At 52.9% G+C, this 23,150-nt stretch overlaps 4 protein-coding genes across 11 annotated transcripts; 2 read left to right on the forward strand and 2 right to left on the reverse strand.

The window, feature by feature from the left end:
* Positions 1-8: 8 nt before the first annotated feature.
* On the reverse strand, positions 9-11,749 carry kif16ba (kinesin family member 16Ba). 5 transcript variants are annotated; one of them, XM_061829511.1, is made up of 28 exons: positions 11,400-11,749; positions 10,144-10,213; positions 9,948-10,061; positions 9,020-9,136; positions 8,778-8,875; positions 8,594-8,703; positions 8,009-8,151; positions 7,571-7,739; positions 7,342-7,464; positions 7,071-7,246; positions 6,935-7,000; positions 6,657-6,716; positions 6,439-6,558; positions 6,315-6,366; positions 6,075-6,212; positions 5,882-5,964; positions 5,731-5,804; positions 5,605-5,628; positions 5,198-5,251; positions 4,019-5,113; positions 3,749-3,868; positions 3,582-3,687; positions 3,302-3,337; positions 2,983-3,030; positions 601-711; positions 431-520; positions 258-341; positions 9-188 (listed from the first exon to the last, which is right to left on the reverse strand). In XM_061829511.1, the coding sequence occupies exons 1-28, from the start codon at positions 11,444-11,446 to the stop codon at positions 9-11; spliced, it is 3,708 nt and encodes a 1,235-aa protein (XP_061685495.1). In that variant the 5' UTR covers positions 11,447-11,749. The 5 variants fall into 5 exon arrangements, with proteins under 5 accessions (XP_061685495.1, XP_061685497.1, XP_061685496.1 ...); XM_061829513.1 differs by lacking the exon at positions 5,605-5,628 and having other exon boundaries at positions 4,019-4,554; positions 4,630-5,113; positions 5,198-5,313; positions 5,730-5,804; XM_061829512.1 differs by lacking the exon at positions 5,605-5,628.
* Positions 11,750-12,267: 518 nt separating this feature from the next.
* snrpb2 (small nuclear ribonucleoprotein polypeptide B2) lies at positions 12,268-14,865 on the forward strand. Of its 3 annotated transcripts, XM_061829723.1 has the most exons (8): positions 12,307-12,398; positions 12,472-12,537; positions 13,340-13,420; positions 13,561-13,733; positions 13,810-13,944; positions 14,326-14,361; positions 14,431-14,519; positions 14,588-14,865. In XM_061829723.1, exons 3-8 carry the CDS (start codon positions 13,357-13,359, stop codon positions 14,745-14,747), a joined length of 657 nt encoding a protein of 218 aa, XP_061685707.1. In that variant the 5' UTR covers positions 12,307-12,398; positions 12,472-12,537; positions 13,340-13,356; the 3' UTR covers positions 14,748-14,865. The 3 variants fall into 3 exon arrangements, with proteins under 3 accessions (XP_061685704.1, XP_061685707.1, XP_061685706.1); XM_061829720.1 differs by lacking the exon at positions 12,472-12,537 and having other exon boundaries at positions 12,268-12,398; XM_061829722.1 differs by lacking the exons at positions 12,307-12,398; positions 12,472-12,537 and adding an exon at positions 12,548-13,058.
* A 760-nt stretch (positions 14,866-15,625) lies between these two features.
* Positions 15,626-17,919, forward strand: LOC133506732 (myelin and lymphocyte protein-like). Its single transcript, XM_061831151.1, has 4 exons — positions 15,626-15,765; positions 15,855-16,022; positions 16,777-16,902; positions 17,049-17,919. The coding sequence occupies exons 1-4, from the start codon at positions 15,643-15,645 to the stop codon at positions 17,121-17,123; spliced, it is 492 nt and encodes a 163-aa protein (XP_061687135.1). The 5' UTR covers positions 15,626-15,642; the 3' UTR covers positions 17,124-17,919.
* A 2,000-nt stretch (positions 17,920-19,919) lies between these two features.
* On the reverse strand, positions 19,920-22,842 carry rrp36 (ribosomal RNA processing 36). Of its 2 annotated transcripts, XM_061831150.1 has the most exons (9): positions 22,628-22,842; positions 22,428-22,554; positions 22,185-22,376; positions 21,665-21,800; positions 21,538-21,604; positions 21,364-21,468; positions 21,224-21,298; positions 20,524-20,641; positions 19,920-20,181 (listed from the first exon to the last, which is right to left on the reverse strand). In XM_061831150.1, the coding sequence occupies exons 2-9, from the start codon at positions 22,543-22,545 to the stop codon at positions 20,024-20,026; spliced, it is 969 nt and encodes a 322-aa protein (XP_061687134.1). In that variant the 5' UTR covers positions 22,546-22,554; positions 22,628-22,842; the 3' UTR covers positions 19,920-20,023. The 2 variants fall into 2 exon arrangements, with proteins under 2 accessions (XP_061687134.1, XP_061687133.1); XM_061831149.1 differs by having other exon boundaries at positions 22,185-22,554; positions 22,628-22,839.
* Positions 22,843-23,150: the final 308 nt, after the last annotated feature.

The following is a 23,150-nucleotide window of genomic DNA, read 5'->3' on the forward strand; positions in this document are numbered from 1 at the left end:
CGCAGAGGTCAGCCGGTTCCGTGGCGGCCGCTCTCAAAGACGCCTTTCTTGAAGAAGGGCGACAGCTCGCAAACGGAACGCTTGGACACGGCCGGCGCGCCCTCGGAATCGTCGGACGGCTCCAGGGCGACGCGCAGCGGCGAGCCCGACGACGACAACATCACCGCAAACAAACGCCGCAGGTAACGCTGCAAGGCACACGCGCACGTCAACGCGGCGGCCGACGCGGCCGGACGTCCTCGCCGCGTACGCGTCACCTCCAACTGGTTCCCGCGTTCCACCGCCATTCTTTCGTCTTTGTTTCCAAAGATTTTCCTGGGAGGGAATTCCAGAGATGCCAACTGGAACGCAAAGCAAAAAAAAATGAAAACGTCGTCGTCGCCGCTGCCGCCGCCGTCGTCGTCAATGTGAGCGTGTGCGCGCGACTGACCTGAGGATATTTCAACTTGAGACTTTTGTGCATCTCTCGAAAGCGACTGTAACGACGGAACACCGTCCACGTCTCGTCCTTCACGCTCATCTGACGCGCGCGCGCGCACGCACCCACACACACACACGTGAACTCTGACCTTTCTCACGCAGCAGGAGGCGCGCACCCACCTTGACCTCAAACTCAAAGTGCTCATCCTTGCCTTGACCTCTGAGGACGTAGCGAGGGATCTCGACGGCGATCGGCTCCCGGCGACGCGGCGGGGGCGCCGAGACGCCCCGCTGGCGGGGTCGGGGGGGGGGCACACAGAGGACGACCGCAAAAATAAAAAGACGGAAGCGACGATACGACCGAAACGGCAAAAGTGGCAGAAAGTGAAAACGGACAACGAGCAACAACAGAAGACGACAAAAGCAGTCGAAAAAAAAAAAACCAAACAACAACAACAACAAAAGGAAAACAAACTACAGAAGAAACAACGACAGCGGGAAAGTCCTGGAAACAAAATGGCTGGACAAGCGAGTCTTTTGTCTTTTGAGAAATTGACTCTTGGCTCGCTCTTTTGTTTTCCTTCCCTTTTTTTTTTTTTTTTTTTTTGGGGGGGATTGCAAACCACTGAAGCGGGCCACCAAGACGGCGGCCTCCGGCACGCAGCTCCCACGCGGGGGCGGGCCCCTCCCGACGGGCGGCAGAAGGTCACGAGGACCGGCGGGCCCTCGCGGCTCCGCCTCAGCGGCGCGCGGCCGACGCAGGGTTAGGGGTTAGGGTTTGAGGGACCCGAAGGCCAATTCCTCGTGAAGCAGAACTACGTGGGTGTCGGTTACAAGGACCCACAGGACGGCGTCGCCGGCGTACAGCAAAGGCCGGAGGGCGCCCGGCGCCGGTGCACGTGTTTCCGTGGACCGGGTAGAGGAGATCGGCCAGAACCTGGGCGGAGGAGGACGTGATGGTCAGTTGGTCCGAAACAACTTTGGGAACCTTACAGCTCCAGTCCAGAGACGGAACCATCAGGTCACCGTGGAGCAGAGGCTGATCTCTGGACCGGTCCGAGGGCTCTTGCGGAGAGACCGCACTGAGAAGATTCTTGAGGAAAGACCGCCAGGAGGACTCCGTCCAACCCGTCTTGCGGGCAAATATGTTGGCCCGCCCCAGGTCCACACGCCGGGACAGCGTCAAGGTGTCTGCGGAATCGCGGCCCTCCCGACGGCGCCCCCGTGATCACGCTCGGGCCGCTTTTCCCGACACCAGCAGGCAACCGGAAACTCAAAACGTCTCCGGCCGGGGGTCGGAGTGGAGGCGGCATGAGAACCAGACGCTGGCGGAAGACGCGAGGATCCCGGCTGGTCACGCGCGACACGGAACCTTCCGGCAGGTCGCCGCCTTCGACGAGCTCGCTTTGGCTTCTGAGTCCAGGTCGGCAGATTCTTCTGACCATTCTTCTTGTGGCTCTTCTGCTCGTACTGTCCATTTTTCTTCCAATCGCCGTTTCAACTGGTCTACGGCTCTTTCTTCCTGTGTTTTTTGTTGCCCGAGTGTTCCTTTTGGGCCGCGTGGTGGGTCGACTGATGTTTGTGGATCTTTGAATTGTCGGTCTTTGCGATTCTTTTGACTCTTTTCGAGGTTCTTTCCATTGTTGTTCTTTGGACGGTTCTTTTAGGAGATCTCTTGATGGGTCCTTCTGGGTCTTTCTGCTCTGTGCGTGTGCCGGACAGCAAACGTGGAAGTTCTTTGGACTTTTGGGTGACCAAGTCCTTGACGTCGAGCATTAAGTCACCAGCGCTTCTGTACGCTGCCGCCAAAGTCCCCGCCGAGCGGCCCAAAGTGGAACTCCCGTCGGCACCGTGCCGCTCCTTCCGCTCGGGTGAAGAGGTTCCGGTTCTGTGGCGGCTCAGCTGCGCGTCAGCCGGGTCGAGCCTCTCGTCGAAGTTTTTTTCCCCCACCGGGCCGGTTCCGGTGCTTGTCGGGGCCGCCGGACTCGGGTTCTGTGCTCTCGGCCACCATTTCATCGCTTTACTGACCCACAAGTACGACATGGACGGCGCCTCGTCTCGCCGGGCTTCCGTAAGCTTCTGCACGCAAAGAGGATCGATGATGTCATCAGCAGGCGCCCGCGCCGTCCCTCATTGGCGTTGACGGACACGTCAGTGCTAATTAGCTGCGGACTTCTACTTCTGGCGTCCAATTATGACATGATTCAACCAACCAACCGACCAACCAAGCAATCTACTCGATTACTGATGATCAAAGAGCAGAAGCAAGCGGAAGCATGATTGGAGCCTCGGGACTGTGATTGGTCGCCGGATGATTATTCTTTTGAGCGATGATCGCTTCGTGTGTGTGGACTTCCTTATCATTGTGATTTCGCTGATTCAATATCACGATTGATCAATTTACTCAGAACCGAGATGGCGGAAGATTGGACCTTGGACCGCTTCACAGGTGGATTTCCCGTTGTTAGGTTCTGTCATTGTTGTCGTTGTTATTGCCAATCAAACCATCAACATCCACCCCAATTAAGACTGGGAGAACCCGATTGGCAGACGATCACTTACCCGATGTTTGGACTTTAGTAGATCATTGTTGTTGAGCCGCTGCTTATCCTGGAAAAAAAGAACAAGAGATCCTGCATGTCTGGCAAAATTGTGTTCAAAAGTGATCAGCACCCTCGTCACGTGTGAAGGTGAAAGGGATGATGGAAGGCTCGAGTACGACGGTGAGCGCGGCAAAGAACACCATCGGATTGGACGCGCAAGACAACGTTAGGAGTCCGTTCATTTTATTGCCTTCAAACTCCAAATATTTTTTCTCGTATCGCATTGGTCAAGTGGCGCAAGTGAAAAAAGAAAGCGGAGGAACATGCTTGCCGTTTACCTCCTCAGTTGATCTTCTCTCGCCGGGGTTCTCCTCCTGCGGGAAGACGGAACCGCATCAGAAACAGAAACGTCTTTTGCGCCATTCGGACGCCGACTCTGGCGCCTGTCACGGCCAACGAGGTCGTTGATCATTAAAACCGATCAAACGATCTCCATCCAATGCGAACATTCCGCTGATAGCGGTCTAAGCGCTCAGAACGTCAGGTGCAGAAAATTCTGCGCCTACTTGGCTCATGGAGTCCAAAACAAGACCAACAGCACAAAACCTGCAGACCAACCTGTAGCGACTCGCAGGAGCGCGCCAGGTCCATCCTGGTACTGGTTCCGTTGAGGTTTATCTGCCGTAGCCTCCGCTGAACCTCCTCCTCAATGTACGCGTTGATCCTGTTTGGAACCCCGTGTGAAGAGCAGAGTCCTGAGGTTCTGATGTTCTGACGAGCGGTACCTGTCGTCCGAGATGGGAATGAGCGAACTGCCGTGCGCCGCGTTGTCGTCCATGAGAGTTGAAATCTTCTCCTGCCCTTCGCTGATGTGCTCTCCCATCTTTTGGATCTCTGGCTTTACGCTGTCAGAACCAGAGCCGTATTAGAATAACGTGGCAGATGGTAAATAAGTTCATGGATGGCTCACTCGGTTGAGTATCCCCCCCCCCGACAACTTTGTACTTTGAAAATGCGACGCGAGTACCTAGTCTGACCGATTGTGCGTGTCTGACCTATGTTGATCCAGATCCGGACCCGTCCTCGGGTTCTGCACCCGGTTCTCCTGGGCATCCGTCTCCGGGCCCGCCACGGCCTCCGGGATCTCCGTCTCCTCGCGCCTCACCTTGTCCTCCTCCTGCCGGGCCACGTTGGCCATGAAGCAAAGCGTCTCCTGGAGCTGCTCGCTGGCCCGGTGGACCTTCAGCTTCTCCTCCTTGTCTTCCATCTCTCTCTCCACTTGATGCAGGAAGTTGTCCAGGCCAGGAGGACTCGGGTAGTTGCCGTTGCGTTCTAGCGCCTCCTCGGCTCGCCGCTTCTCTTGGGCCAGCGCGGGCAGAAGCTCGGCGTCCAGGGCGCTCAGCTGGAGCTCGACGGACCGCAGCCGATGCCGCGTCTGCTTGAGGAGCTCCCGCTCCTCCTGGCACACGTACGGCGCCTCCTTCAGGTGCTCCTCAAGGAGACGGAGCGTGGCTCGCTCGCTGGCCGCCTCCTTTTCCACGCGCGCCCTCTGCTGTTGGAGACTCGATCCCAACCGGCCGAGCTCCTGCACCTGCGAGGCCTTGAAGTCAAAGTAGCGAGCACAGGCGGCGGCCTCGTCTCCGGACGTCACTCCGGCCTCCCCCACCTGACCTCTGACCTCCTTGGCGCACAGGAGCGCCTCTCTGATATTTGCCAGTTCCCGTTTCTCTTCCTCCAGACGTCGGGCGTCCTCGCGGCTCATCAAAGTGACGGCGAGCTGTTGTTGGTCTCTCAGCTGCTCCTTGAGGCTGCTTAGCAGCGTCAGCCGCTGGCCCTCCTGCTCCTCCAGGCGGCGCTCCCGCTTCAGCTTCAGCTTCAGCTTCTCGAGCTCTCGGTACATTCCCTCACCTCGCGGTCCCTCCGCCGGGAGGTCGGATCTTCTGTCCGCCTCAAAGCGCCGCTTCTCCTCCAGGAAGTCTTGGAGACGGCTCTCCATGTCCTGACTGCGGCGCCGCAGGATTTCCTCCTGGCGTAGGTTTCTCTGGCGCACCTCCTCCGACTCCTTGCGCTGGCTCGCCACCTCCTGCTGGAGACGCTGCAGCTCGGCCTTCTCGCTCCGCTGCTTGACTTCCATCTCCTTGATCAGACGCCTGCCGCCGCGCAGAGAAAAGCATCAACGTTGTTAGCGGTGCCGCAGGCACGGCGTGACGGGCGACCGTGGGTGGCGCGTTTACCTTGTCGCCTCCAACCTGCCGAGCTCCTCGCGGCGCTGACGCTCCAACTCCAACCTGACGTCGTCGACAACGTCGTCAGTCACACGGCGGGAGCTCACGCGTGCAGCAAACATGTGCCCGTTGACATAAACGCACACGAATGCCCAACAATTAGCACACAAAAGTGCACACGGTAACACGCAAGCACACGTGACCACAGTAGGCATGCGTGTGCGTTACAGGGTCCAGCATGCTAACGCACACGTGTGTTGGAAAGTAAATGTATACACACATTTTGACAAATGAAAAAAAAAAAAAAAAAAAAAAAACAAGCATGTCAAAGTTCATGTGAGAAGATGGCAAGACCAGAAGTGAAAGCTCAACAAAATGGCGTCGAATGTTTATCAAACAGGAAGTGGAGCGTCTACCTGAGGAAGGCGGGACCCTGGTCACTGAAGAGAATGTCGACCGCACACGCACAACATCATCATCATCATCATCATCACGCTCATCCTCACGCATTGCACTCAAGCCCTGTTGCTATGGCAACTCACCCCGGGTTGTAGAGCAGGACAGCAGAGAGGTTCTCGCAGGACCGGGACAGGCTGAAGGCGGACGACAGGTCGCTCTGAAGGAGACCGAGCCGGACGCGTCAGAGGCGGGTTCGGACGCGTCGTACCAGATGAGGTGGGTGCGAAAGGTCACCTTGCGTTTCTCACGCAGCTTGGCAGCCTCTTTGGGGTGGTTGAAGCGGAACATGTTGCTTCTGCCCAGCAGGATGACGGCGCCTGCGCCAGTCGGGAAACATGCGGACAAACCAGAGAGAGTCAGCGGACCGGGCAGTCTCGCTGGAGAACGAAGCCGAGGCGCCCGGATCCCCCTCCCCGTTTTCTCTGACCTTGGTTGAGCCGCGCGGGCCCGGCGACGTTGGTCCCGTTGACGGAACACGGCGCGGCGCCCAGCGGCACCAACGTCACAGTGCCGCCGCCGTTCTCAAACACGCAGTGCTCGCTCTCTACCTCGGCGCCGTGAAGAACTGAAAGCCGAAGAAACGGCACGTCAGGAGACGGCGGCTGCTTTGACGTCGATTCAAAATAAACAACTTGAATCTAAGCCTTAAAAAAAGAGAAAGACTGACCAATGTCCTGCTGGGTGGCGGCGTCCTCTCTGCCCACGCACGTTCGTCCTTCCTGATGCGAGAGCGCCACACCAAACAACGTGATTGCGAGTTGATGCAAATGGCGGCGGAGACATTTTGGGACCTTGAGGTGGTAGAGGATGATGCCCGTGCTGAGGAGGTCGTCGTCGATGCCGATCAGGTGAGGAAGCTCAGAATCCAGGACCACGCCGATGCCCTCCTTCCGCAGCGCCAGAGTCTCCTCCTGAGCTCACGGCAGACGCCGGCGCGCTCGTCACGCTGGCAAGAACGACACCAGAGGAAAAAGCCCCCCCCCAAAAAAAAAAAAAAAAAAAAAAGGACCTTCAGGATGTTCTGCGTCTCGTTCCACTTGTTGGTCCACTCTTTTGTCAGCTCCAGGACCTAACCCCAAACACAAATCAATCACATCTCACACACACACACACACACATGCAGTCCCCCCGCCCACCACAAAAACCACACAGGCCTCCTAATTACCCACACTCATACGCAGAAAATATCAAGCAAAGAGGCATTTGCCATTTTTCCCCACGCAGCCCGCAACTTCCACACCCGACGACGGTCAACGCGTAATCGTGTCGAGCGTGTGCGCCACTGACTCGGACTTCGTTCTGGTGCAGCTTCTGCTCCATGCTGAGCGCGGTGGGCGAGTCCAGCGGAGCAACCTGGACCGCAAAGACCGCAGCGAGAGATGACGACGCCGTCGCTCCCGGTCCGGCGCCATCCGGCGCTCACCTGGTTGCCCTGAACCAGCAGAGCTTTGAGCCGTGCGATTTCCGCCCGCAGTTCCCTGATGAGCCTGACGTTGGCGTCCTCGTTGACGGTGGGCTTGTTGATGATGTTCTTGGCCCTGTTGGCGTAGCGCAGCGTGCTGAGCGTCTCGCCGTAGTTGACGTCGGCGGGCGACACGGCTGCGGACAGGGCGAGGATGGGGAGAAGGTGTCTGGCAGAGTAATTTTGTGGGGTTTTTTTGGGGCGCTTAAGCCAAGAGCAGACAAGGTCTCACTTGCGATCATGATGGTCTTGGAGTTGCCCCCCAGACTGTCCTTCAGCAGCCACGTGAGCACCGAGTCTCTGTAGGGCACGAAGACCGACTTCTTCTTGGCGTTGGCGTCCCGAGGAAGTTCGGCTGCGCCCCCCCCCCACCCCGCCCCCAAAAAGCAAAGGCTGTCATTTTGTCGTTCTGCGCAGCTGCGTGTTGGCCTTTTGTTTCCGCAATTTTGCGAGCGTCTGACCGAGAGCTGAGATGACGATGCCGAGCGTGACGAGAGACTTGTTGATGTTGCTGCCCTCTTTGAGCCGGACTCCGGTGGCGCCGGTGGCGTCGGCCCGCTCGCTCCCGGCCAAATCCACCAGATGGATCTTGCTCAGCGTCTCGCTGGGCATCTCGGCGTCAAACTTGGCCTGGAGAAAAGAGAAATACAAAGAATGTCGAAAACACACAAGGGGATCAATCGACCCGTGCCGTCAAGCAAGTGGCGACATGGAAGACAGGCAGATGGGGTTGTTTTGCTTTTTGTTTGGTTTTTTTTGAAGAACGCCATCACACGACTGACCAAAACTGGCTCGGCGATTGCGATCGACCCGTCCGGCACCCCTGTTGCATGCTGATAGTCAATCTTTTATGAATTTATTGGCAGCGGGCGACGTTGCTTTCACGCCGTATGTCGGACCTGCGTGAAGTTGACGGTGAAGATGGCGTGCGAGCGGCTGCTGACGTCGTTCATGCCGGTGCTGGCGGTGGTGCGCTTGATGTTTCCCGCCTCCATCAGCTCCTCCACCTCGCCGTAGTTCTGCACCAGATGCTTGGATAGATCTGAGGTCACAAGGAAGTAGCCAATCATGTTTGGGGGGTGTCCTGCGCATTAGAACTCCTAATCAGTTATTGATGTTATTCGCATCAAGAATTTGTGGCTGTGAGGACTGTTCAATTGTCAGTAGACACGCTGCTGCTCCACCATTTGTATTCCATCCTTTGCCTTAATCCATGCAACATGGGTGCGAATCAGCGTTAGCATTCAGCTCGCAAACTCAAAAGCTAAGCTATGATTGTTTGAACTTGCGCATTATCGGAAAAGTAAATCAACAGAAATATCCACCGAGTGACAGCTTGTATCTTGAAAGATTGGAAGGCTCCTCTGTACTCGCAATAGTTTTTTGGCTTTCGCTTTTATTGAGAACTTTTTTTGTAATTAATTGCCCCTGCCGTCACGCGCTCTCGTCTTCGGCAAAATTGTTCAGTGAGAAGAAAAATTGACCTTCCACGTAAGGGCCGTCCTTGGGGTGCTCTCTCACTCTCAGGTTGTACGTCTGGGTGGACTTCCTCCTCAGGAGGTCCCTGACGCGTTCGTTGTAGATCTCCAGGTAGCTACGACAAGCACGAGACGATGACCACGACCGCGACGTTACGGCCGACGTCGTGGAGGATGGAACGGCGGTCACCTGACTTCCGTGCGGAAAGAAGCTTCATTCCGTCGAGCGGCGTCCGCGATCCGACTGAACAAACCCTCGCAGATCCGCGGGATCAGACCCGCGTCTCCCTGCCACCCAAAAACAAAAACCAAAATCACAAAGTGTTTACTAGCTGACGTGGACGTTCCCCGCTAAGAATGCGCCTCTGTTTACCATTTGTTCAATTAAGCGGATAGAGGAGAGAAAACCAAGGAGTGCGCCGGCCGCATTACCGGATTTCCCATCATGGTGTACGACTTCCCGGATCCCGTCTGACCGTAGGCAAAAACGCAGGCGTTGTAGCCCTCAAAGGCCGCCCGCAGCACGTCCCGGCCCAAATCTCGGAAGACCTGCCGGCGACACGGGCGGTACAAGCGTTCACATTCTGGATCCGAGTACAAGAAAAGATCAGGGTCAAGTAAGACGGACTGATAAAGTAACAAAGTAAGTAAGTACTGTACACATTCTGAAAAGTACCTCAAAGATCTTGTTTGGTGTGCGTCCCGCATCTGAGACGCATAAAGTACAATCAACCTGCGTCTTAGAATGCAGAGCAAAGCCCGTCCCAGCTAACTTTGGGCTAAAGGCAGACGACACCCTGAACTGTTACATGTAAACCGTCATTATTTGAGGAAGAAAAAAAAAGATGGAACTTGTTGGTTGCACGTCATGCACACGTGAAACCCGTCGTCGTCGTCTCCAAGTCAGACTGATATAGTGAAGGGGCAGGACCTTCGTTCTGATTGGCCAAGAGCGTGCTTTTGAAATGCAGACGCTCGCAAACTCAAAGCTACATTTTCTGACGACGAGCAGGAAGTAATTATTCCTATGGTTGGTATGGTCTGTAACATTCATCCCAAAATGGGCCAAAATGTGGATAATTGTTTTCCGAATTGAAAGCGTATGTTTGAAATGGTCAGATTTAAAAAAAAAAAACACACATAATTAGCATGCTTTCATGAAGGACTACAGAAATCAGAGAAGTTGGAAAGCTGTTAATTATCTGATGGGATTCAGCAAGCAATTTTTGCACCTGGGCCACATTTAATATTTAAAAGGCCCAGGTCAGTCAAAGGTGGGAGGAGTTCAAAAAATTGTGAGTAAAAAAGATTTTGGGGGCAGCACAAAAAAAAAAAAAAAAAAAAAATGGACACGCTTTACCATCTCCTGAGTGACAAAGCCGGAGCTCCTCGAGTCAGCCGAGTCGTAGGAGAAGTCATACGTGAAGGTCTTGGCGGAATCCCTCGTCGGATCCCCCGCCATGCCTTCGGAGAGCTTTGGGGAAATTGTAGACGAGGAGCTTTCAGAAAACTGTTGCGGCCAAACGCCCGACAAGGCCAAAGAAGCGGCACAAGACCTTGGGGTTGGCGATGGAGGTTTTGCTGCCGTCCATCTTGATGATGCACTTGGCCATCAAGTCCTTCTCCCTGGAGGAACAACAAAGTGAAGACTTGAAAGGGAGCTTTGTTGTCTCAAAACCCGCCCACGTTTTCTCACCACAATCTGCACACGTTTCTGATCTCGTCACTCAAACCATCGCAATTGTGCGTTCATTTGTCGTTTCATCAGATCGGTGTCAAACGCCCAAGGGTGGCACGATTACAAGAGCAAGTCTGCATGGATGGGTGCTGTCAAACGTACAACCCGTGGGCCAAAACCAATCAGCCCTGCGCAGATAAAAGTTTGTTTGTTTTTTTTTTTTTTTTTTTGGGGGGGGGGGCGGGGGGTTACAAATCTTGTTGCTAATAACGTCCACTAGAGGGTGCACTGGCGACCACTTAGCACTATTTAGGATTAGGATTTGATGCACTTGTGAAGCCGAAAAGTTGGCCAGGCTGAGGAATAAACGATGCCTCGGCCCCAGTTTATACGCAATGCCGCTGTACCACCTTTGCACATTAAAAATTACAACTGTTTGAAAATCAATACCTCCATTACAAATATTTGAAGGGGGCTGAATATTGCAAAATGTCAAACAACAGCTGCAGTTCAAAAGAGGTCGGTTGGATTTAACGCAAGCACGCACGTTTGTTTTTTTTTTTTGTTCGTATACTGCCACAGTTGTCCTAAACTTTTCTCGATATGATTACACAGTAGCTGCGACCACTTAATTGCATTGCTGAAGTTGGCAAAATTTCCAGGTGGATGTGGAAATGTATGCAAATGTGGGAGGACTTCTAGATCAGGTGCATACACAGTAATGTGAGGGCTTCACAATACTGCACTCATCATTTCAGAGAGCTGATACGATTTTCCCCCAATGTCATTATTTACATGAATACAAGTGTCTTTGATCAGTCAACTAATATGCTCCGGCCAACTTGAGATCAAATTGGAGTCAATGTGCCCCCGAACTGAAAAGAGTTTTGACGCCCCGGGAAGACAAAGTGCGAACGTCCATTCATTTCTAATCAAAATATTCAACATCTGCTTTGCTCAGACTTTTGACGAGAAAAGAATTATTCTCGTTCTTCATATTTTCGCCATCACTTTATTTGAAATCGCCGGTGCCATCATCATCATCATCATCATCATGTTGACAACTGTTCGCGTTTATACAGACACACATTGTGATATTTAAAGACAAAAAAAAAAAAAAAAAAAAACCCTCACCGTCTGTTCATGGGTCGAACTCGAACAGCCACCCGAACCGACGCCATGGCTCATCCCGCTCCGGTCCCGTCCGGTCCGCTCGGCTTGAGGGCTTCGGGACAGGCGACGAGTTGGCTCGCGAGTTAGCCTCTGGCAGCTAGCGGCAACGGAGGATGGGGGGGGAATAAAAGGCACTTGGCGGCACAAGTGTAAAAAAAAAAAAAGAATAGAGATGGCCGGAGTGGGTCGCCACCACGGACAGGTGTTATGGCGAAGAGGGCCGAACCGGGTCCAGCGCTCCGCTGGCTGGAAGGGCAAAACTAGCCGTCCGAGCGGGTTAGCTGCCGCTTCTGATTGGCCAACAGGAAACAGGGGACTTCGTCACGGGAGAAAGTTCTTCTTCTTCGGGCAGGTGCACCACGGAGGCAAGCTGCACGGTCGCGCCTCCAGTGGTCATAATGGGGAATCCAAGTACAGTACTTACAGTTGTTTTTTTTCCCCCTCTTAACTTTATTCATTAAAATTTCGGCAACATTACGGTACAAAGATTCACCCCGAAAATACCCCAAATTGTGTGTGATGTTTTAAAAATCGTTTAGAAATAATAATCAGGGTGTTTATCAGACATAATTTCCGGTTTTTACTTCGTTATTATTCTAAGAATGAATGTAACAACGTAACCCAAAGTGATTTACGGAGACATTAACACAGAAGGGAAAAAAAGGAAAAAGAATCAATTTCACATTTTTTACAAAACTATAACTTAGACATTAAACATAAATAGTAAAAGAAAAATATTTAGCGAATATATTCTTTTGAAAAGCATTGTTGAACAGGTGAGTTGTTGAACTTTGGAGAAGAAGAAGAAGAAGAAGAAGACGCTGAGATGGTGCCAATCAACGCGCTTTTGGCGTAGGGGGAGGTCGCAGACAGCAGGTGGCGGTATACACCGCAGCCTCGGTTGCACTCAGCCGCCAATAAGCGAAAGAAGAAGAATCCGACGTTTCTCACCACCCGCCGGCAAGCCAGCAACACCGCCACCACTTTTTTTGTTTTTAAGTTGTTTTTATTTATTTATTTTTTTTTTTGCCAGGTTCCGTTCGTTCGGGTTCAGGTTCACTCTTCTCTGCGTTTCTTCGTGTTTGCGCGCCTCGTGGCGGTGAGATTTGAAGTTCTTCTCTCGGATTTGTCTTCGGTGCTTTAGCTTGTGAGCTAACCGACGTAGGCAAGGCGCATTGCGACGGCCTGAGACTTTTCCTCTTTTCGGGATGTTTTCCGTGGAATGTGACGAAGTTGGACACTTATTGTTGGGCAACGGGAGCTCATCTTGGACGTCGGTTGCCTTTGTGGCTTTCTTGGACGTGCGCGCGTTCGACGCAGCCGCCATTGTTCTTGGACCGCCCCGAACGTGTCGGCTCATTTCCACGTCGTTCGCTTCAGAATTGCGTCCGAAGCGAACCGTTTCCTTTGATGCCGCCTCGGTTTGATATGTGTAAAATGTTCCCTTAATATCCGGCCACGCCAGAAGTCCACTTTTCACAAAGTCATTGAGGATTTGAAATTGGACGTAATAGCGATTCGTGAATTGAGCCAACGAGATTTCGTCCAAAGGTTGCCAAAGCGCAAATGGACCAGGTGGCCACCGGAATCCACGTTTTGAAAGCGCCGGAGACTTAAACGGTGCCAATTTTTTCAAATGCCGGGGCGTGTTGGCTTCGAAAAATGAAGCGCATCCGTCCGCGGTTGATTATTAGCCGTAGTCTAGCCGCAGTTCTATGTCAAAACACGAAAAACAAAATAGTTTTTTTTTTTTTTTTTAAATAAAAATCAACAAGCTTTTGGATCGAAATGTACTGCAGGACTAAAGAAACGTCTTTGCCGGCCGGAGTCATCGATCGGGTCGGCAAATTCTGACATCGAAACCGATCGGGCCGATGTAAAGTCTTGACTTTTGTTTGCAGGCTCGTGCGGCGCCGTCATGGACATCCGGCCCAACCACACCATCTACATCAACAACATCAACGATAAAGTCAAGAAGGAAGGTGAGCGCCCTCACGTTCATTTTGCAATGACTAATTTGACTAGGGGGCTGAAAATGAGGATTCGGGGGCCGTTTGAAGTCTAACGACGGCTCTCAAAATGGCGCGGCAGTGATTGTGGAGCTTGTGCTGACGTCCCGCAGAGTTGAAGCGTTCTCTGTACGCGCTCTTGACGCAGTTTGGCCAGATCGTGGAGATCGTGGCCATGAAGACCATGAAGATGAGGGGCCAGGCCTTCGTGGTGTTCAAGGAGCTCGCCGCCGCCACCAACGCCCTGCGCCAGCTGCAGGGCTTCCCCTTCTACAACAAACCCATGGTAGGCGCCGCCGGCGAGCCCGCCGTTCCCCCTCCCCCTGCGTGCTCGCTCACCCTTCCCCCTTCTCCTCGTCAAGAGGATCCAGTACGCCAAGACCGACTCTGAAGTCATCACCAAGGTCAAAGGAGCGCACAGCGACCGAGATAAGAAGAAGGACAAGAAGAAGAAACCTCAGGACGCCGCCGTCGCCCTCGCCAGGAAAGCCGCCATGGTTAGTTAGCTTCTTTGCTGTTGCCATGACGCTTGACCTTCCGGGGTGACTTCCTGTTTTCAGACTTCCCGCCTCGACATCAATATCGTGTGTAAATGTGACGCTTTTTTTGTGTGTGTGTGGGGGGGGGGTGTCATGACGAGCGACTTCCTAATTTTCCTACGTTGCCATAATCCCTGGGGGGGGGGGGGGGAGAATCACAATGGTGTAAGGACGACTTCCTGTTGCCACGCATGGACATCATGATGCAACACCTCCGTTTGGTACTTCCGACGACTTCCTGTTGTGCCGCTTCTCGCCCTGACGACAGCGCCCTGTTTTATTTTTTTACGTATTTGTCGGCGTCGCCGTGACTTCCTGTTTTTGTCACGTCGCCTTCAGGTGCCGTCGCTTGCGGTTCACATTCCGCCAGTGCAGGTACGTTGACCCGACGTCAACCGGGTCGGGTTCGGGGGTTAACTTTGGAGGCCTGCTCCGACTCGGCAGGTTCCCGACAACCCGCCCAACTACATCCTGTTCCTGAGCAACCTGCCTGAGGAAACCAACGAGATGATGCTGTCCATGCTCTTCAACCAGTAAGTGCGACAGCGAGCGCGGCGACGGCGAGCGTATGCGCTAACGTGGGCGGGGCTCGTGCGCTCAGGTTTCCCGGCTTCAAGGAGGTCCGTCTGGTTCCCGGGAAGCACGACATCGCCTTTGTGGAGTTTGAGGGCGAGATGCAGGCGGGCGTGGCCAAGGACGCCCTGCAAGGCTTCAGGATCACCGCCACCTGCGCCATGAAGATCACTTTTGCCAAGAAGTAGGACCGCTCCAGCGCTGACGGACATTTTGAGTCTACTTTTTGATCGTTGTCGTGCTGGAAGGGGTTTTTCCTTTTGTAAATTACCCGAAATAAAAGTTTTTCTTTTTTTTGTACGTGTACATATTTCCACTTGATTCAAATGTACGCTTGTTTTCATGTTTGCCGGACTCAAAATTAGCCGTTCCGCTTGAGGAAAGTTTAGCCCCGCTCTCTGCAGTTTGTCAGTTTTTCAGTCCACAAACTGAAAGAATGACTTCAGCCCTGCCCTCACCCGCATGACATCGGCGGACGCCGGCCGCTCGTTGGTCGTTCGTCCGATCGTGGGAAGCGAACGACAGACCACTTCAACAGTTCCATTCAGTTTATCAGTTGTGAGCGCTGAGCCCCGCTTGTCCCTGCGCGGCTTTTCTCCGGGTGGACACTGCGCTTCCCTCCCACGGTCCCAAAAAATCGGAAACTCGAATTTGCCCCGTTGGTGGTCGTCTGTCTCTGTGCCCTGCGAAAATGGCTGTCGACCGGTTCAGGGTGTGCCCCGCCTCCTACCTGAAGACAGCTGGGAAAGGCTCTGGCACTCACGCGACCCTGTGAGGATAAGCAGCTCAGTGAATGGATGTTTTTTTTTGTGTGTCGATTCAAATGCTGTAGGAATGAAAAATTGCCGGACTTCCTGTTTGTTTCCACGGCAACACAAAACCCAAATAATCCCCACCAATGGAAACGGGTCAGGAAGGAGTCCCCCCTTCGCCCCCCCCCCCACCCCAACAGTCTCGTCACGTGGTGGATCGCCTGTCATATGAGCAGTGGTTGTCATGACGGCGCATGCAGTCAAAAGGCGCCGCTCTCCTTCAGTTCGCTTCTCCTTCGTCTTCTTGCGGTTGTCGTGCGTCGGTGGCGCGATGGCGTCCAACACGGCCGAACCGGCGGCGACCGCCGCCACCACCACCGTGACGATGGCCGAACTTCCCCGCGGAGCCGCCGTGTGCGCAACTCTTCCGGACCTCCTCTACCTACCTGAACTGGTAAGTTGGTCTGGATAGGAAAAGTCCGGCAGACTTGAAAAAAGGCGACCCGAACGGGTGATTCACGGAACTGCGTGTGCGTCGTGCAGGTTTTCGGGGGTCTGGTGTGGATCCTGGTGGCGTGCACGCTGGTGCTTCCGGAGAACCCGCTGGGCTGGCTCATGTTCGTCAGCGTCTTCTGCTTCGTCGCCACGTTTTTGTGGAGCGTCCTGTTCTTGTGCGGCTGTCATTCCAACAAAAGCCGCTGGGCGGCGGCAGTGAGTAAAAGCGCCAACCCCGAGCGTGACCTTCGCTCATTTCGTCCCCCACCCCTTTAAAAAAATAAAAAATAAAAAAATAGATCAGCCAATTGAGCGTTGATGAACGTGATCAGCGACTTTGGCTTTTCCACACGTGAAGCAGCAACGCAGACAAACATGGCGCAAGTACACTTTTCTTTTCGCGTAAACGACAAGCGAGGCGAGGCGAGGCGAGGCGACCTTCTCTGCCTGTTGGCTTTGCTGCAAACGACGTTGCGTCGACATCACTTGTGGCTCCACTTCCACAAGTGCACTCGTCCTTTTTTTTCCCCCTGCATTTAAAATTGGACAATTTTTGTTCGCAGGATCGTCAACCTAAATGCTAATTGCAATGAATTGTACTCCCTCTGCTGGCGGCTGACCGCGGTGCACTTTAAGCACTTTATTAAATGAGAACAAAAGAAAGGATTGATGCGCGCACACCAAAAAATAATCACACGAAAGTAACACAAACACACAAAAAATGCTTTCAGAGATGGGCACACGCGTGTACACCAAAACACACAACAACACAAACACGATCGTAAAATTACACACATCAGTGAGCACATGCACGATTGAATTTTGTGATTTTGCGGTTTAACCAGCGAGAGGCCAGCCGATGCTGCGCTCTCATTGGACGACAACGGCCGCCTTTCAAAGTTACACATGCTGCGGCGTGAAATGCCACGACGGCGCCCCCCAGCGGCCACAAATCCGATTTGTTTTGCAGGACTTTGCGTATCACTTGACGGCCGCCGTTTTCTACCTCAGCGCCTCCGTGACCTTGGCAAAGGTCACGTTGGACATCCGGCAGGGCGGAAACTTCCAGAACTACCAGTTGGACGTATCTGCTGTGGTCTGTCTCACACACACACATTAATATCAAATCGCGTGCATATGCGCACACAGCTTCATAAATGCAGTGATGGATGATTTTGTATCTGTCTGCATGAATGTGTGTAGTCGCGTGTGTGCGTTCATAGATGTGTGCGTTGCCTTCAGGTGTTCTCGTACGTGGCCACGCTGCTGTACTTCGCGCACACCATCTTGTCGGCCATGCGCTGGAAGACCTTCTAGAACATTTTCATCTGCCCGTCACACACACACACACACAGACACTTTTAGCATGGAGGGGCGGAGCAATTTTTTTTTTTTACTATCCACATTTAACTCATTTGACATTGTTCATTCTCGACTTTGACATTTGTACTGCTGTCGTATCCTGGCCTTATTTAAAATATTCCTTTTTTTTTTTCCTATTTCGCATTGCTTATTTATGACATTTTTGCACACATTTCTTCATGATTTTGATCTACCATATTTCCAAACGTCGGAATAAAGAATTGCGGATTAAGTGGGCTGGGCCGAGACGTCGCCACTCTTCGCCGCGTAGCGTGGGCGGTCGCCTCGGTTACCAGGCGTCGGCGGCTCGAACGCCCCCCGCCTCCGAACCCGACACCGCACGTACGCAGAGCGAGCGCTCGGGTCGTCGTGAATGGAGCGGGGACGCGTCTCCTTGACAACGTGGGAACAAAAGACATTCGACGTGTGCTCAAAAATGATCACAGAACGCATCAACGCGCAAAATGTGAATAATGTTATTAGCGCCTTAATATTAAAAACCGTCAAACTGTTTGGGAAGCTACGGCTTCACCTCTTCATTGGTTTAAAGGATGTTTCATCTATCTACAGTATCTGTATTTATCCATCCGTCCATTTTCTTTGCCGCTTATCCTCACAAGGGTCGCGGAAGCGCCGCAGCCTATCCCGCCCGTTGTCGGGCGGCAGGCGGAACCGGTTGCCAGCCAATCGCAGGTCACCATTGGGCCGTCGGCCGCTCGTGGTTCGGTGAAGCTCCGGAGAGGCCTACAAGTCACACCCCCCTGTCACGAGTTCTGGAGCCCAGCGCAAGAATGACGGGACGACGGGACGATACTCGCTCTTGTGTTCCGCATTTGGCTTCTGTCTTATTCCGTCATCCCTCCAGCAGAAGTGCAATGAATCGCATCTGGTTCCGGTGGTCCTTTGTCAAAGGTCATTCGAGGTCGAAGTTCGAAGGATAACCGGAGCCGAAACCTGTCGACAATCAAATACTGCGCGCCAAAACATTAAAAAAAAAAAAAAAGAGAGAGAGAGACAGAGAGAGCGGTCAAATTTCTTCGTCTTCATCCACCACTTTGGAACGACAAAAGTGGAAGTTTTGGTGGGACGAGGAAAAACGCCGCCGGGGGCGCCATCTTGTGTTCCGACTTGGGAAAACGGCGATTACGTCATACCCGACTCGACGTCACGTCCGCTAGACGAGCCTTTTGTGGACAAGATGGCCGCTGTCGGCGGAGCAAGCGCCGCTTCGTGAAGGTGAAACATTTGACTCGTTTCTTGGCTTTTCTGCGTCACGGACTCCTTTTTTGTCCCCCATAGTGACTTGTAAAATATCATCAAGATCGGATAGAATATTAGATTGGTGACGATTGTGCAAACCAACAGCTACGCTGATGGCGTTGTGAAGGTTTTTCTAAAATCAACATCCGGCAACTTTGGCGCATTGCAATCACACACACGTAAGAAGTCAGTGCAGTGCGAAAGAAAGACAGCGTGGGAAGCCTCAGGCCAGCCATTTCTAGCCCACTTGATAGCTTGAAGGGTTTCGTATCGATACCGATTGCCTCTTTCCAAAAGCTTTTCCGGTCCCATCAGTTTATCGATGCCAAAAGATGGAGCTAGAGGACTGCTGTGGTTTAGTCTGTCGTCGTCGTCGTTTCTAGTCATGACGTCACTGATGTCAATCACTACTTTAGTTTAAATTTAAATCTCTTCCCTAACCCTAGTTAGTTCCCCGATATCGTGTCGCCACAGCAACTACCTTCCTCAGCACTACTTTTGTACAGTGCTGTATGTTCTTGGCACAAGTGTGGCTTTTTTTTTTTTCTCAAATGAAGGAAGCTCCTCAGTTCATTTCACTGGCACCAAATCGCCGTGTCAAAGTAGCGTTCATCTCTCTCTCAAATCTGGGAACGGCTTTGTGGATTTTGCAGCTTTGGGTTTGGTGTGATGGGCTTGTGGCAGGACTACAAAGTTCTGATCGTAATGGGTGCCAGTTTGGCTGTGATCCACGCCGGATGGTACCAGCTCAAGGCTCGCCCCCACCTGTACAAGACCGCCGCACACGAAGACGACGTCCCCGAACCCGCCAGCAAGTAGCGCAGGTGCGCTCGCCCGGCGCCGTCTTGACCCCGCGTCCTCCTAATATTGCTCATCGTATTGATTGGAATTTTCCCTTGCCAGATGAAAGGTGGCACGTGGATGCGCAGGAATTGGCTGTGGGTGGCCGGCGGCGCTTTGGCGAGCGTGCACGTGGGCACGTGGCTGATGCAGCGCGCCGTCAAGAGCGCCGTGCGCTCGCCGCGGCCAACGCCCGAAGCCCAAACGGGCGGAGACGAGTGAACTTTTTTTTTTTTAATTGCCCTTCTTCGGCGGATCGATCGGGAAAATGGATCAGTCGCATGGTGCATTTTGAATGTGCGGAAAATGAACATTAGCGTCAGAAGAAAAAACGCTAGCTCGTTGGCTAATTGTTTGCTTTTTCAGGAAAAAAGTGGCCAATCGTCACAACTTCTTTGTTTTCCCTTCATCATTTATCATCAACTCAAATGACCTCAATAAATTGGTGTAAAATAGATTTCCAATTCAATATTTGTGTGTCGTGATGCGTTCAGGGTCTCCGGGTGCTTGCGCTTGTCAGCTTTTGAGGAGGCAAACTCACAGATTTGTTAGCGGACGCAAACGTTCAACGGTCACATTTTTTTTTTTTACTTCTGGATCTGTTCAAAAAAAAAAATCAAACATGAATTCCTCAAATCACCCCCTCCCCCCCCCCCCCCAAAAAAAAAAGTAAAGTAGCACTAAATTACGCAGCACAAAAAGAAAAATGGTCCAGACTCCGATGTCACGGCAGGCCGTCCTCGCGTCCGTCGACGTCACTGCGCGGCGGGCTTCCCGCGCCGCGGCGGCCCCGGCAGCTTCCTGCGATCCTTGCCGGCGTTCCTCTTCCTCTTCTTGCTGAGGAAGGCGTCCAGCTTGCCGCTCTCCTTCAGCTCCGAGAATCTCGCCGCCAGACGCAGTTTCTTCTGCTCGCCTGAAAATGGGAAATTCATTTTCCACATCACAATTTTCATTGGAAGATCAAATGACATTTTTGGCAAAAAAAAAAAAAAATAGACAACTTTCAAAAAAGCTATTACACATCTATTCTATTGAAAATGCCAATTTTCAAAATTATCCAGACAAATTTGAGACTTTGACAAGATGACACCCCCTCCCACCTCCCCCATCGCAACTATTTTCACACGGTATGCGGCCATTTTCCGCCCCGAAACAACTGCTCACGCAAACCGCGCGTATGACGACATTTTGAAATCATTTCATTCAATGCCGCTCAAGGATTTGTGCCCCCTCCCCCCGGCCGCAAAATACGTACCTTTCTTGAGGAAGAAAGGCCGAGCTCCCCGATTGGCTCGTTCTCTCTGCTCCCGCTTGTGCTGAAGCTCTCTCGCCCGTTGCTGCTCTTGACTCTGGCGCGCTCGCTCCTGATTGGCCTGCACGGATGACATCACATCGCTCGTTAACCAATTGCGTCGCTTTCGTACCTTTTGACCCCAAAAGCGGGCCGAGCGACGGTTTTGTCGGGGATCTGCACGATGTCGATGAAGTGAAGCGACGTCCCATTCATTCTCGACAGCGCTTATCCCAATCAGGGTCAGCGGAGCCCGTCCCGGCTGACTTTGGGCGAAAGAACCCGGGCGCATACCGAAACAAACGGCCGTTAGCGTCACTGAGTGGGAACTGAACCGACGGCGCCCCCACCCGAGTCAGGCGACCCCCCCCCCCACCCCCCCGACCCCGAGTGAATGCGGTCCTGGCTCTGATTTGGCCAAAGGTCGCCTGCGGACCCAAGATCAGGATTGTCGGGGCCAGTCGAGCTCGTGATTAGCGCAACCCGTGCGGGGCCGTGTTGGAGGAGGCCACGCTTGAGCTCCAACACGCCGGGAGAAAATCCCCCCAAACTCTTGAAGCTAATACAACGTTGCTAATCTTCTTGGAACCGAAACCGCAAAAAAAAAAAAAAAAGCCAAGTTGCGGCATCGCCGCCGCTCGCTCGCTCGCTCGCGCACGCTCACCATCCTCTTGAGGAGGAAGCCGATCTTCTCTTTGCGGTCTTTGTCTTTGGTTTTCTTCAGCTGCCGCCGGAGCTCCTGAACGCCACCAAAGAAGTTCCGTCACGGAGGCTTCCGACGCCGGCGATGACGACGGGCCGTACCTGCGTCTCACGCTGTCTGATGTCGTGGACGAACTTGTAGGTTTTCTCAAAGATGGCCGCCTTGTACTCCCCTGACAGGTCGTCGAAGCGGGGGTCTCTCTGCGTCTGCGAGGTGGGGGGGGGATTAGATCGACATTTCTATTTCCTGCCGCACTCGCCCACTTCTGGACTCACCGCCTTCTTAACGGCGACCACCTGGCGAAGGAACGGGACCGGTTTCTTGGCCGAGACCTCCGTTGGCCTGAGGAGGGACAAAAACCCGTCAGGACCGGAGCGAGCGAGCGAGCGGTCGCCGCGTCACCTGTTCTTGTTGAGACGTTTGCGAGCGGCGGCGCTCGGCGGCCGGCCGGCGGCGCCGTAAGCGACCCGCTTGTACGCTTTGGTGCCCACGCGGCTCTGCAGTTTCAGGACGTCCTCGAACGGCAGGTGGGACAACTCTGTGGACGCGCATCTTCATCGTCATCATCATCGCCGCCTCAAGTCCATTCATATTATTTGGACTTTTGTACTTTTTGGAAATATTCCATTCACAAACTCCACTCTTGCATCCGATGTTATGTTTCGACCCGGATCAAATCTTTGTCAACTTTTTGAGAAAGGGATGGAAATTCAAACCTTTTTGTTTAAAAAATGCAATTCATCAGAAATCACCAGCAGATGATTAAAATAATGTAAAGAATATCTGATATCCGCATGCGAGGGTTAGGTTGCAGGTCATATCTGAACATTTTAAGAGTGGGGGCATGAAAAAAGTTCGTCTCCCCCCCCCCCCAAAAAAAAAAAAAACTTCAACAAGCACTCTCACACGAGTCACCCTTGACCTTTTCTGACGTCATCTCCCGTCCACGCCGCTGACCCTGGCTCCTCTTCCTCTTCCTCGGTTTCATCGTCATCAGAACCTTCCTCATGTTGCTGTGTGTCTTCAGCACCCCCCCCATCAGAATCAGAATCAGAATCAGAACCTGGCCGACTTTCCTCCTCCTTTCCGGACTCGGCCTCCTCCTCGTCAGATCCTGGCCGACTTTCCTCCTCCTTTCCGGACTCGGCCTCCTCCTCGTCAGAACCTGGCCGACTTTCCTCCTCCTTTCCGGACTCGGCCTCCTCGTCCTCCTCCTCGCTGCTGCTGCCGTTGTTGTTGTTGCTTGCCACCAACACCGCGTTGGTGTGTTGCGCTCTCTTCATGTTCCGACACTAAGCCCACGTTACATGTTCAATAAATGAATGACTCGAAGGCCGAATACGAGACATTGTGACACGTTGTTACCTGAGAGGCTGGCAAAACTTAAAAGATGAACATCCGCAACGGACTTTGGTTTCGTCGCGTTTAGAGCACCGCAAAAGTGTCCGCCGACGCTTCCGGTTGTCTTCCGTCGCTTTAAATCACTTCCAAAGTTGAAAGGAGGATGAAATGGTCAAATTGGTCAACATGCGGACGCGTTAGCGTTAGCATTAGCCTCTATCAGCTTCCTACAAGGCGTGGACGATGACGCCACGTTCTCCTGCCCCTTCCGCCTTCAGAATAAAGCTCGCTCAAAAGAATGTCAGTTGAACTTCACGCGGAGCTAACCACATAAATAATTGTAAGCATTTACAAGTCGCTATCGTAAAAAAAACCAAACAAACAAACAAACAAACAAACTCCGAACATCCCAAAAATCCCCAGAATTTTTTTTCCTAAGGCCGTCGTGTGGCATGCGCTTCTCCTTGGTTGCTAGGAGACCACGCGGAATAATTACGTCACTTCCGTTTTATACACCAAAGCCTTCAAATTCGGGAACATGTTGTCA

The sequence above is a fragment of the Syngnathoides biaculeatus genome, chromosome 9, assembly GCF_019802595.1.
Source record: "Syngnathoides biaculeatus isolate LvHL_M chromosome 9, ASM1980259v1, whole genome shotgun sequence".
NCBI classification, from domain to species: Eukaryota; Metazoa; Chordata; class Actinopteri; order Syngnathiformes; family Syngnathidae; genus Syngnathoides; species Syngnathoides biaculeatus.